Raw genomic sequence first — 13,715 nt, forward strand, 5'->3', positions numbered from 1 at the left:
TTTTATCATACCATAAGAAAAAAAATTATATCATACCGTATTTTTCCATACAGTATCGTACCTGACAACCATGTCCGTGACTAGAGGGGGCCCATCGCCGACGGGCAGGTGCTGTGATAAATGCTCGAAACGGTTCTCTGAACAGAACCGAATCCTCTTGTATTCGGCCAACCTGGCGCATGCGGCTCAGTTCTGGTAGTTGGCGGGCGGCACTAACTGTCCACCACTCTTCGGATGCAGGGTCGCCCACGGCCGGATCCTGGTGCTCCGCTGCCTAAGAGCCTACCTCTCTCTCTACCCCCTAGTGAGGATCTGAACAGGGACCCAAGGGGGGGGGGGGGGGCACTAGAGAATGGCACCGAGGGCAACAAGCTCTAGCGAGGTGGTCCATCTGCCTGCAAATGAAACACTGGCCCGAGAGGCCTGAGTACTCCACTCGCTGAATGATGGATTCGCCCCGAAGGCATGGGATAGATATGACATGAGGCACTCTCTCCAGCAAGACAATACAAATGCAAAGGGATGGAATCCCGGCCGGCCGTGTGAGAGACAAGGCAGCTGTGGGGAGGGATTCCATAACTCTCCCAATGGCTCCACCGATCACCGAGAGAAGAGTATTCCTTCCTAAAGTCTAGGCCAAAGCAGACTGTCACTAGGAAGCCCAACACGCCAACCAATGGGTCGAACACGGGGTCGAAGCCGTGCTGCCACTGTGCAAAGAAGGCATGGGCCGTACGTAGTGCAGCGAGGCTCAGCTGCATGACTCAAACTGACACCGTTGGCGAGTCGAACTTAACCTGATAGTAGCCACACCCCAGAGGATGAATGTTTGTGATCTTTGTAGGCCCACCGATGCAAAAGATCTCTAAGTTGTCCGCGCGCGTTGGGCGGCCACCAACAATCTTGCATACCACAGTAGAGGCCTCTAATGATGCAATAGTCGTGTGAGAAGCTGAAGGTCCGCTTCAGAAAAGGATAAGCGAGTAATGGCGGCCTCGGTCGGGGTTGACGGAGCAGCTACCATGGAGTCGTCCCGAGGGTGAAGGCCAAAAAAAGCTGAGACTTGCCGATAGGAGAAAGCCCCTGGAACTGAGAGAGCTTCCTGTGAAGACGAAGGGGGCGAAAGAAATGGAGGAGAGGCTACGGAGAAGGAAGGGAGAGACACGGGAGAAAGGGGAGGGGGGTGCGCAGGCTGAAAAATGGGCAACAGGGAGGGACTGGGGCAGGGCGGGCAAGCAAGCAATCAAGAGGGGGCGCACAGGCAGAAAGGGGAAGAGGGGGGGGGGGGGGGGGGGGGGCGTGGGCAGAAAGGAAAGGGGGGGGGGGGACGCTGGCAGAAAAGGGAGGCTGGGTAAAGCGAGCGCAGAGAGGAGGGAAGAGGGCAAAAACAGGGGGGAATGAGGGAAGAGCGGGGGAGGGGTGGAAGAGGGCAAAAACAGGGGGGAATGAGGGCTAAGCGGGGGCTGGAAGGGGGAAACGCAGGCAGGCGAAGCAGAAGTGGGGGTGCAGGTGAAGGCAAGGAAGGGCGCAGGCAGAATCGCAGGAGGGGGGAAGAGCTCAGGTTCACGCTCCTCTGGGGTGTGATCCTCTATCGAGACACTTTACCACTTGTTCTCAGGAATTTGCAATGGATGCAATAACTTACATAACACAGTTTCGGCACCTGTCCTTGACTCTTCAGGCCTTGTCACCCAGCAGTAGATTCACTTAGGGTAATATTGGGAGTTTGATAGCAGACTCACACACCCATACCCTAATCTGACCAATTTTAAGTCTTTTGAAAGTAATCTTGGATTATCTTAAACCTCCTACTTTCAATCAAAACAAAAGAACACTATCATTACTGAGTGTCAACAAAAAACTGTCCAATTCTTCTTTACCTTCTTACTGCATCTTCAGTACTTGTATCTCCAAGGAACTGTACAAGCTCATCGAGCAAAGCTGGCAAAACTGCAGAGAAGATCTCACGAGTATCAGAACCGGTCTGTGCCTCATAGAACTGAAGAGCAGCCATTAGGTCTTTCCCATCTGCTTTGAGCAACAAAACTGATAACACTTTATGACACCATTCCAACAGTAGCAAAGGCAATTCTGTCCCTAGGTGTTCTGATAATGCATGAAGAATGTCAAGAGCATCACTGTTGTGCTGCTGCTCAATCACAAGTTTAGGAAGCACAATAGGCACTATCTGTCTAATAAGGTCCCCAGTCTGTAAGCCTAAAACAGCATCAGCAAAGTTCCGGACAATAAGTGGTCGAGAGACAAGCCGCCCACTAAGATACACAAACAATTCAGCTTTAATAACATCTACCATAAGTTGCACCCTACTAGAGTCTCCTTCCTTCCTTTGAACAGCTGCACACTTCTGCAATAGACTGACGCTGCTAGCTTGCACTGATGCATATTTGCTGTCAAGTTGCTCAAGGAGTAGAACAAAAGAGAAAAAGAACAATTGCGGACGATTAGAGGCAGTGAGCACAATTGCTGCTACCATGTCAAGTAAACTTTCAAGGAGATCTGGATCTTCTGTAAGAACTAGAGCATGTTTGAACTTTCCCAGCACTTGGAGCTCTTTAGTGGCATTGTCACTACCTGGCTCATCATCACCAAACAAGCCTTCAAGAACATGAAGGTGGAAAAAGCACTGAATCTGAAGAGAAAAGGCCTTTCTTACAGCTCTGTGAGAATGTAAAGGCAAGACATCCAGACATTTGAGCCACTCGTCTTTTGTTGTGAAAACATCCATTTGAGATGCATGTGTCAAGATGGAGGACATGCTCATTATGAATGCTACCTGGACTTGCTGCGATGATTCATCAAACAGCAAATGCGTAAATAAGGATCGCCATATACTGACAGGAAAATAACTTTCAACCGCTTCATGTGTGACAGAATCACCTGTCTTCACTTGGTCTGACTCTTTAAGGTCACATACTGGGCAAAGCACACATGATGTTCCAGCAGATAGGGGCTTCAACTCTTTTACTCTATTCATTGTCAAGGCATACTGTCTCATAGTCATATTCTTACCCGTGCATGCCATATGACCCAGAGTTTGAGCAACGGCCTCCCGAACCTGTGAAGAGTTGTCCATGCACAGAGCCCTACATGGATGTAAACAGCTACGGTTTAGGAGAAAAAATGCAGGCACATGCCCTTGATGTGACTAGACTTATCAGGAGATTATAACATACACAAAGAGAACCTTATGTCTTAAAAAATTCTGGGCTTACCCTAATATTTCACAGAGTTCTCTCCTCCTCCTATTCCCTGATAACACAGCAGCATCTGGCAACGATAGAACCACTTTACGACGTACAAAAGCATCCTCGTCTTTCATCGCCTCGGTGTATAACAGCTTGAAGTCTACCTCGTCAGTCTCTGTCTCAAGTACAAAGGCTATAGTCACTGCACAACATTTAGCTCTCTGCATTTCATCTCCTTGGATAGAGGAGAGTACAGACCATGGAAGCATCAGTAAATCCAGCAACTCTTTTGAGGTTTCAGATCTTTGAAAGCTTTGTTTTACATCTGCAGAGTTCCCGGAAATTAGCAGCCGCTGCCTAGAAGTAGTCTTTTGATGTAAAACCTCCAGATAACCTTAGGTCAACACTAACCGCAGCACCATAAAAGCTTTATAAGTGTGATAATATAATGAAAAGGCCACACCTAGAATTCTACCTGCATTGAGGAGCTTTTCTAGTCCCTCGAAAAAGATCGATAGTTGAAACATTGTCAAACTTCCATGTTGTGCCTGCAAACGGATACAGTGCAGTCAAGCTCTAGAAGAACAACAGACCATCTCTTTAGCATTCTCAAGCATGCAAATAAACAGTATAGCTAAAGGTAGTGAGATATTTAACCTTGCAGTTGATCCAAGGAATCCACAGTTCCATCTGCTTTATAAGCTCTTGATAATACATACTACCTTGGTGACAGAAAAATACATGAGCTAGCACTTTGAAGGCTGAAATCATGCCTTCTAAGTTAGGAATTCCTGACTGACAAGCAGCCGGTTTTAACAAACTAATGATGTGCAATAGCTGTTTATGTAGAAAACCTGCACAAACTGTTCTTTGCTCTTCAAATGCAGAACCTAAACTGAAATCAAGTCCACATAAAGTTTCATCTGAGCATGCCCACGGTCTTGGAAAACCCTGAAAACAAAGTCCCTGAAAGGGGGCATCGTCAGATGCATAGACTTCATTTAGCTCAAGTTTTTGCTGCTTTGCAGTTGCATCTGGGCTGTTCCCACTCTCTCTCTTTCTAACCATTTTCTCGTCAGATGCATAGACTTCATTTAGCTCAAGTTTTTGCCGCTTTGCAGTTGCATCTGGGCTGTTCCCACTCTTTCTCTTTCTAACCATTTTCTCAGCAGTGTAAAATACCTGCTTCCCTGCCACTGTAGAAACCTTAACCTGCTCTTCTTTCAAGTCCTTACAAGCTGATTCAGCAGTTCCTGATACGAGTTTCATAAGATCAAGTGCATCTAGGACATACTCCATGCATTTGCAGACCTGAGAGCTAATGTCAGAGACAAAGAGTAGTTGAAGAAAGCCATCTAATCTCCAAGTCAGTGGAGGGCAATGCTTCAGAATTGTTTCAAAAGCAAGGCACATGGCACCCTGAAATAGAAAAAACAAAATAATCAAATCAATCCAATTTCTGACCATCACTGCATAGAATGCCAAAAGCCTATGCTTCACAAAGGCAGCTGGAAGAACACTAACACCTCACTTACTCACTTTGAGCTCCTGACTATCCGTATTCAGTACTGTCTGCAAAAACACCTCCAGAATATCGTGGGCGGTTGATTCAATGGTCTCTTTATGGAGTGATGTGAACAAAGCAGAAAGGCATGACCCTATAGCTGAGTCATAAGTAGTATTTCTGTAAGAGGCCACTGTAGTATCAAACCTCCAACAAACAAATTGAATTCTTATGTTCTGGAATATCATGGTAAAAGGTAAACCAAAGCTTTGATGGCTACCTTAACGAGACTCACCTAAATGCCTTCCAGTCTTCATCGTCCACAGAGAGGATAGTGGTTATAGTGTGAATAAGCTTCTCAGCTGGTACCATCTCAATATCCACAATTGGGATAACTATACATAGAAGCTCAAAACAGGTCTGCAGCCAGATATGAGCGTGTGCTTAGTTTTATGTTGGCTTATCTACGTCTTACTGGAAGCATTGCTAATAAAGTATTTCTAGAAGATGGCCTCAAAAACACCACCTTTTGCAAAGAGCTATCACCAAAGCAAAGCAAGCTTCCAATGGCAGATATAAATGGTGCTGTTAAGAGACCTTCAACATGCAGAACTCCCTCGGATAGGACTCTCCCCACCAACTTCATTGTCCACTCAGCAAGAGGCTGCCAACGGGCATTCTCAGTTACATCAAGAAGTAGACCAGGACCATCCTCCGGTTTCCAACAGGAAGGAAGCTCACAAAAGGACTGTTTCGTGTCGGCATCAAGCATGGTGTATGCTTCACTGAAGCACTTAACAGAAACCATGGTGCTCTGAGTGGCAGCTGTTGGAGATGCAAAGAATAAGGCCACCGAAACCAGATCTGAAAATTTCAAGATAAAAGAAGGTTAGCTGAAGAGCACTTATCTATGGAACAATGCAAACTTGTACTGACAAAAAGATGTAACAGCCTCAGCTGATTACCAGGCTTTCCAAGAGCCAAGCTTGCCAACATAGCAAAGAAGTTTATTACCCCATTGAGTGCAGGTATTCAAATTGTGCATGTATGAGAAAGAAAAGAACAAAGGCGGCGGACCTACATAAAACATTATTGACTGACAACACACGGATTTCAAAGGATCAGAGAAGGAAAACCTTCTTGTAACAAGCCTTCTATCTTCTCAAAAAAATCTCCGAAATGCTTCTTACAATGATATTTAGTGTACTAGGTTAAAGGATGGGAGTTTGTCCAAACAATAGGGCATTTTGCTTTGAGCATAAATTATTTCACATGTGACAAGCATGGGTGAGACTGTTTTCTCGCTTGGACTTTGCTTGATTAGATCTGCGAAAAATAATTTTCTAACTAGTTGATTTGCTAGAAGAATGATTTGTTTTTGTGTGCTGTCTATGTTGCTGTGGCATAGTCTTGTAGCGCTAGGGATGTCCGGAACTATTAGCCACAAGACCGTGTCAGTGCCTTTGTTTGTTGACGAGCGGTTGTCATTTTGCAGGGTTCTGAGGTAAGGGGAAATTTCAGCTTTGAAAGCCTTGCTTTGAACTTATACAAATGTTGAAGCTTGAGGCATTCATTATCATTATGTCAGGGGGAGGATACATGCAGAGGAGATCTCATTATCTTACTGCTCTACACAGGACAACGTTGCAGATCTATTCACGAAGGCCTTGCCTCGAGAGAAGTTTGAAGCTTTCTGCAAAGCATTAGGCTTACTCTCCTACAGAGAGTAAACTGTGCTGCTGACCTTGTACAGGTTCACATTGCCACTACAAGGGGGATTTATTGGCATATATGCTATGAGTAGTGCCACATGTGAACATGGGCTAACCAAGGGCAGTTTTCTCCCTTTGGCTTTTTCCCTTCGATATCTGGTGTGAAAGGACACGACCACTTTTTTTGTATTTGATATTATGGAGTTGACTCTCTAACTCCACACATTCCAATGCAGTCATCTCTTTGCATCTCATCATCTTGTGTGTGACTTCTTCTCTCTCTCTGTGTAGGCTGCTATGCCAAACCCTAGTTCACCTGCGGCCAACAATGGTATCAAAGCTGCTTCCCCTTGGCGACAGCTGGCCTCTGACCGCCTGCAGGTTCCTTCTAGCACGCCCGACCCCATCGACTATGCTTTCCGTCCAATGTTCTGGCGACAATGTTCCTCCGCTCCGGCAACTGCGCGTGCCTCCTGCCTACCACCCGCTCTGCCAACTTCCGCCTACGACCACCCGTTCTGGCCTCCAAAAACGAACAGGGCTTAATTGCACAATTGCAACTACAGGGTACACAAAGATTTGGGGCTTTTCACATTTGTGTGCAACTGGCACATCATTCAACTCTCTGATTCACAAAAATTTGGGACTTTCCATTCTACAAGATTTGATTGGATGTTTATGCATGGATTGTGCAAAGATTTGCATTGCTTGCTTGTGTTGTCAAGACACTCCAAACAGTTACTGCAGCCTTGTATTGAGGTAAAAAGTTTGGTCAAGAATCTATGATTGCCTAGCATTGGGTTTTTGCCTGCAGGTGTGATTTGCATTGCTTGCTTGTGTTGTCAGGACACTCCAAACAATTACTGCAGCCTTGTATTGAGGTAAAAAGTTTGGTCAAGAATCTATGATTGCCTAGCATTGGGTTTTTGCCTGCAGGTGTTTTTTACAACATACTTGGTTGCAAGTGTTTACATATCTCTTGGTAAAAAGATTTCAACGTTATGGCTGGGAATACAACCGATATATTCGGGGTTTTGTCCCAAGAGGACAAATTCGATGGCAATAACTAAACCCTCTGGAGTTTTATGGTCCGAAACCTTCTTGTAGCCAAAGGCTTATGGGGTTATGTATCAGGTGAAGATGTAAGTCCTGCAGACATAGCACCTAACACACCTGGCCATGGTGCTCAACAAGCTGCAGTACCTACTCCTCCCACATAAGAGCAGAAAAGATGGGATACTCGTGATACCCAAGCCATGGCTTTGATTACTTTGTCAGTAAATTGATCAATCATACCGCATATTAGGTCTTGCAACACCTCATGGCAAGCTTGGGATGTACTTGAAACCATGTATCAAGCAAAGAATGAGGCCAAGGTTGCACATCTCAAGAAGGAACTTGAGAACTTGGACATGAATGATGGTGATAGTATGACTAATCATCTTACAAACCCAGGATCTTCGAGAGCAATTACTCAATATTGATTAGGTCATTTCTAAAAAGGAGCTGGTTTCTAGGTGTCAAATCCCCATAGGATCTCCTCGTAGAACGCTCCTGGTACAAGACTCGAAACCTGCAAACAAACCAAACAAACGTGAAGGGGGTGCAAGCCTCACTCACCTCCCAACCTTGACAGCTGTGGGTAAGCCCACAAGTCTTGGCTGTCCCCACCGAGCCACGAGCTGAACTAACTAGATGGACGTACCACCCAATCTCTACCTTGTGACGTCCCATACCGCCACGAAGCTACCCTCGCGGACCTCCAGACTACTGCCGGCCTTGGCTGCATAAAGCAGGTGCACGTCTGCACTAGATCCACGCTCCTGACCATAGAGCTCTCACAAAGACACGCGAGACTCTATGAACTAATGAATAACCTTGGCCACCCTTTTATAGGCTCTTGGCCAATCATCAGGCGTCCACACTTGGACGCCTGCCCGTCCATACTTGGGTGCCCGCCCGTTAGTCTATCCCTAACTCAGCTTGCCAACAATCAACCTGCCTAGCTCCAAGCTTCCCCAACCCTCGAAGCTAGTCTTGTGTGCGTGTAGCACAAGCCAAAAACTTTAGAGTTGAATAGACAATCAGAACATGAACTAGGGCGAGAAAGTACAGTAACTGACGTACCTATCAAAGACAACTGGTTAGCTGCCTTTGGCTTGGGTCCTGCGTTGGTCTTGGCCTTTTGCTTCGAGCACTTGTTGCGCATATGTTCTTTTTCTTCGCACATGAAGCAACGTCCCTCCTTCTTGAGCTTCAAAGCCTTAAGGAGACGCTTTTTCTTTGCTGGGGTTGAAGTAGAATTCTTCAAAGATTGGTCCGAAGACTTTCCTTTAGTCGTGCTAGCCATCAATGCGGAGAACTTTCTTGTTCCCCTACTCAGTGTATCATCATAGATACAAGCGGAATGAATGGCCTCGTCCAAAGTTTTGCATTTGTTGTTTTTAACCTGTAAACGGTATGAGTCAGGTAAACCAGCTACGAAGAAACCCAAAAGAGTGGTGGAATCCATCTCCGTAGCTTTCATCTGCAACTCCCTAAATTTCTCGAATAGACCTCGTAAGTGAGGTTCTACGAGGTCATGGTCAATTCGAAGAAGTCTTCAAGAAAGAATTCCCATGAAAGAGGATGACTATGATATTGTTGTCCGGTTTGCTACTTCGTACCTGCCTGCCTGCGCATACAGCTGGCCTACCAGTGCGCTTGTCCACATGACTGCACAAGACCACTTGCCTGCCTACGTGTACAACCATAAAGGCTACGACTGCTATAGATTCGTGTGACTGGCTTTTTCGCACATAAGGCTGCGCTACAACCACAAAGGCGCTACTTCTCTCTCTCTCTCTCTCTCTCTCTCTCTCTCTCTCTCTCTCTCTCTCTCTCTTATACAACCGACTGGCTTTTACTTTTTTCTCTCTTAAACTGTTCATACAGTTGAAAAACACCTATAGCCCTTCTTCTTGCAAAGCAAACAACCCATACAAGACCAAAACCTTCATCACGGGTTCCTACGATACAAAAGCAACATGCTGAATTTGAAAAACAGCAGTATGCACAGAAAACAGCAATCTTCTCAAACTCATACCTTTTCTTTGACCTCTTCTTCTCTACCTACCGACTTGCTCGTTCTCGAGGTTTGCTCTAATACCACTATCAAATCCCCATAGGATCTCCTCGTAGAATGCTCCTGGTACAAGACTCGGAACCTACAAACAAACCAAACAAACGTGAAAGGCCTAACTCACCTCCCAACCTTGACAGCCGTGGGCAAGCCCACAAGTCTTGGTTGTCCCCACCGAGCCACGAGCTGAGCTAACTAGATGGACATACCGACCAATCTCTACCTCGTGACGTCCCATACCGCCACGAAGCTGGGTACCCTCGTGGGCCTCGAGACTGTTGCCGGCCTTGGCTACAAAAAGCAGGTGCACGGCTGCACTAGATCCAGGCTCCTGACCATAGAGCTCTCACAAAGACACGCAAGACTCTATGAACTAATGACTAACCTTAGCCACCCTTTTATAGGCTCTTGGCCGGTCATCGGGCGTCCACACTTGGGCGCCCGCCCGTCCTAGTAGGGGCGCTAGGGTATCATGGGCATGCGAGATGTACTCGGCAATGAGTCCCTCGTGATCTTGGGCTCGCCCATTGCGTAGTCTACGAATGGCCTTGAGAGAGAGAGAGAGAGGGAGAAGAGGACACAATATTGGGTCCGAAATACCCTCTGTAGGACCCCCACCACGAATGGTGTATTTGCTTTTATTAGAATGATGCAAAATCAAAAAATAAAAGACTGAACCTGGACCTTCTTGACTATAATAAAACCTCTGCCCCCCTTGACCTTCAGCTTTTACCCTTGGGTTAGCTTCTCCTTGGCTTGTCTAGGCCCCTTGAGTAGCTTCAGCACCTTGTGAAGATTCAAATGACTAAAACGTTGAGAAGGGCTGGGTATTTATACCCTCTTTCACCTCCAGTTGGTCAACCAACTAGAATCGGCCAACAACTTATTCTCCACGACTAACACTTTATGCTAATAAATGTTTAATAAGCCAACGTTTTCACACTGTATGGACTGGCCCTCATGCGCGGGTACCTGAAGCTGTCCAGCCTGTGCAATGGCTGTGGGACAGCACTAATAGCCTGGCGGCCTGGCTGGGCAAGGCCCAAAGGCCTATCGGCTGTATGGCCAAGCCCCTAGGGCTGGCCGACAGCCTGCCCAGCCCACACTAGGGCTGGTGGGCAAGGCATGGGACCTTCCTAGCCCCTTGGGGTGGTTCATAGCCTTCCCCATACCCACACTAAAAGCAAACCTAAGCTCTACACAAAAGTCTGGCACCTGGTCGCAAACCAAACACACAAAGCAACTGACATCATTCCAGAGGGAGATTCACAGCGCGGACTAGCACTGCTCCATGTGCAGGACGATGCACACCTAACTTCGGGCACAGAGAGTGGAACCCTGGCCGACTCATCCCAGACTGGGCTCACATGGGACCAGTTTTCCACTCCAGGTCCTTCACCTTCTTGCTCAGATATGTCCACGTGGCATCCAAGTGCGGGGTGCACGTGACATCCCCTTCTGCTTAACTTGACGGAAGTTGCATAGCCTTCAAATAGTCCGTCAATAAAGTCGAATAGTCATCGAAGAACTCTTTGTCAAGCCATACCGTTGCATGGGTCCCTCGGTCTTTGAACCTTTGTGAGGAACTGTCTCTGTCTTCGGCTTGAGCCATGCTTGAAGCGGTGCAAAAGGATCTATTCTGGAACCATCACTTCAGCTTCATCAATGATATCTCGTTCCGCTTCGTCTTTCACTTCTAGAGGGATCAGACCTGCATACATAGTTGTTTGCATTCATCGCATTCGTGCATTCACATACGAGTTTGCAAAGTTTGCTAAAGAATGCTTCAACCTCGGAAAGAGTTGCATTCGTGACCTTATGATTAGATTACTAGTGAATGAGAAACAAAGAGGCACCATTGCACAAATTGAGATCTACAACTTGCAAGTAACTTGAAAGTTGAAACAAGCAAACATCCATGGCTGCAGCTTGGGTGCAATAGATAATAGAAACAAAAAACAGCTACAATGGAAACAAATGGAGCATCTGAACAATCAGTTCAAGCCTCAAAGCGTAATAGAGTGAAAAAAGAGAGAGGCCAATGGCCACTAAAAAAGATAGAGACTGTCAACGATCGATCTTCATCCTCCTCGTTAGAGGAAGATGAAGTGTCCTCGTCATCGGTCTCTTGTTGCTATTCAATGGAAGGTCCTTCTACATGCATGTTCTCTATACCATCATCCTCTATGCTCTCTCGAATCTCTTGCAAGGTAATGAGTCTATCATCAGCTTTCTCCTCATTAATCATATCTAAAGTCACCTCAAGTTTCTCATAGCCTCTAGCCTTGAGTTTGGATATGAGACGAAGATTAGTGTGTATGTACACCAACTTCTCAGTGCTTGAGGGCTTCAACCTATACCTTTTTTTGGTATGTATGAGAGAGAAGGTGCTCCAGTTTCTCTCACATGGTGAAGCTATGCTCCCTTGAGAAAGTATGCGAATGGCAAGTTGCTGCAATTTAGGTGTGCTTGCGCCATGGGACTCCCACCACTTTACTCCTCGAACAAGAGAACACGGCACTCAAGGAGTGCATTGAAAGTGGAAATGGTAGCCATCAAGAATGCTGAGAAGGAAGAAGGGGAGATCAATGACAACACTCTCACGGCCATCAAAGAAGAGATCTCCAAGGAGATCACAAAGGACATGGAGGGAAAGCTCGAAGCCAAGCAGTCAGGATGGGTCGAGGTGGTGAAGAAGAACATCCGTAAAGAAGTGAGGGAGGAGACTCAAAGGGAAGAAGACCAAATCATTCACACCACCATTGAGGAGGAGAAGATGAGGCATGCCCGCCGCCTCAACATTCGAGTCACAGGTATAGCCGAGACACCCGACTCCACTCCCGAGAAAGATGGACAGCTTCTATGCATGAAGCTCGGCTACAAGGAAGAGCACCCTCTCCCCTTCACCAAAGCATGGAGAGCCGGGAAAGACTCAACACGCAAGCGAGCCCTGATCCTACAGTTTGCATGAGAGACGGAGAGGGTCACCTTCATGAGGAAGAGGGTCATACTACGAGGTTTAGAGGGAGCTCCTATTTTCTTGGATGATCATCTCACGAGGATGCAGCTTGAGCATAGGAGAACTTGCATGCCACGAGTCTTACACGCGAGGAGAGAAGGCAAGAAGGCCTTCTATCGAGATGGTCGGGTCATCATTGATGGCCGGCCCATGGATTAGCGGTTTGGGGCCTATGGGACACAAACCAGGCAACTGACAGAGATACACATGGCAGTATGGAACTGTAATGGTTCACTATGGGTACATGTACATACATATATATATATATATATACACAAGTACCTGCAGGCTGCCCATCTTCTACTGGATTGCACCTCCCCATGCTCCCTTGCAGGCGACTGGCTACTATTCATGCTTCTCTACTGTTCATGCAAACTCCAGGGTGCATATGAATTTCTGCAAGTGACTGTGCACTCCATCTCCAATCAGGCAAGAGGTTGTGCACTTCATCTCCAATTAGCAGCCAGGTCTCTCTCCTCCCTTGCAAGTGGATGTTCCTCTCTCACAGCAGGCGGCTGTGGCCTTCTTCGGTGGTACTTGTCTTGATAGTTCTACACGAGGCAACTCTTTCTTCAACAAGGGTGGTTTCATCTTCAGCATACCACAAGTATTGGTTTTCTATCAACCATTTACAAGTAAGTGAATTTCAGATTCCAGTAAAGTATTTTATGCTTAAATCTGTTAAAGGATTCATCCCTCTACGGCCACACCCGTTCGGTGCCGGGTTGTCCAAGCTATATTGGCGAACCTCGGTCCAAAGGTGCTGAGATCGGGAGAGCCAGGCGTTAGTACGAGAGCGCTTGTTTGTGCGTGGTCTCGGAACACCAGTGAGGCGCTCTCCGCGGAGTCCAGTGAAAGCACAGGACCGTAGAGATTGGACCACCCTAGTGGTCGTTCTGCTTCGAGCTTCTACATCGAAATTCGAGCCTATTTGTTTGATACTGTTTTCATATGTACATGGACATTATCTGGTTCTTGGAACCCATGGAGCATTGTATTTATTAAATACTCCCAATAAATATATCATATATTGAGGGGGGGTCGGCCCGTTCCGGCCCCAATACTGGTGTCCATCTTTCCATTTCATTTCATTTATATTTCAAGTTGTTTTTAAGTTGTCCATTTCAAATTTGTGGTTTTAAAGTTGTGCTAT

General features: G+C 46.5%; 1 protein-coding gene across 1 annotated transcript in view; it reads right to left on the bottom strand.

Annotated features, from left to right (window-relative positions):
* The window catches only part of ATR (Ataxia telangiectasia-mutated and RAD3-like protein), a 51,233-nt gene that overhangs the window by 20,316 nt on the left and 17,202 nt on the right, over positions 1 to 13,715 (bottom strand). Inside the window, exons 4-10 of the mRNA XM_086796612.1 lie at positions 5,237 to 5,574; positions 5,006 to 5,130; positions 4,746 to 4,890; positions 3,864 to 4,625; positions 3,682 to 3,754; positions 3,234 to 3,531; positions 1,881 to 3,104 (exon numbers count right to left, since the gene is read on the bottom strand). Of these exons, the coding sequence (XP_086652738.1) occupies positions 1,881 to 3,104; positions 3,234 to 3,531; positions 3,682 to 3,754; positions 3,864 to 4,625; positions 4,746 to 4,890; positions 5,006 to 5,130; positions 5,237 to 5,574 (2,965 nt within the window). The remainder of the gene's footprint in view (positions 1 to 1,880; positions 3,105 to 3,233; positions 3,532 to 3,681; positions 3,755 to 3,863; positions 4,626 to 4,745; positions 4,891 to 5,005; positions 5,131 to 5,236; positions 5,575 to 13,715) is intronic.

This window comes from Cibotium barometz, chromosome 64 (genome assembly GCF_041138505.1).
Source record: "Cibotium barometz isolate CiBa-2024 chromosome 64, ASM4113850v1, whole genome shotgun sequence".
Taxonomy (NCBI): domain Eukaryota; kingdom Viridiplantae; phylum Streptophyta; class Polypodiopsida; order Cyatheales; family Cibotiaceae; genus Cibotium; species Cibotium barometz.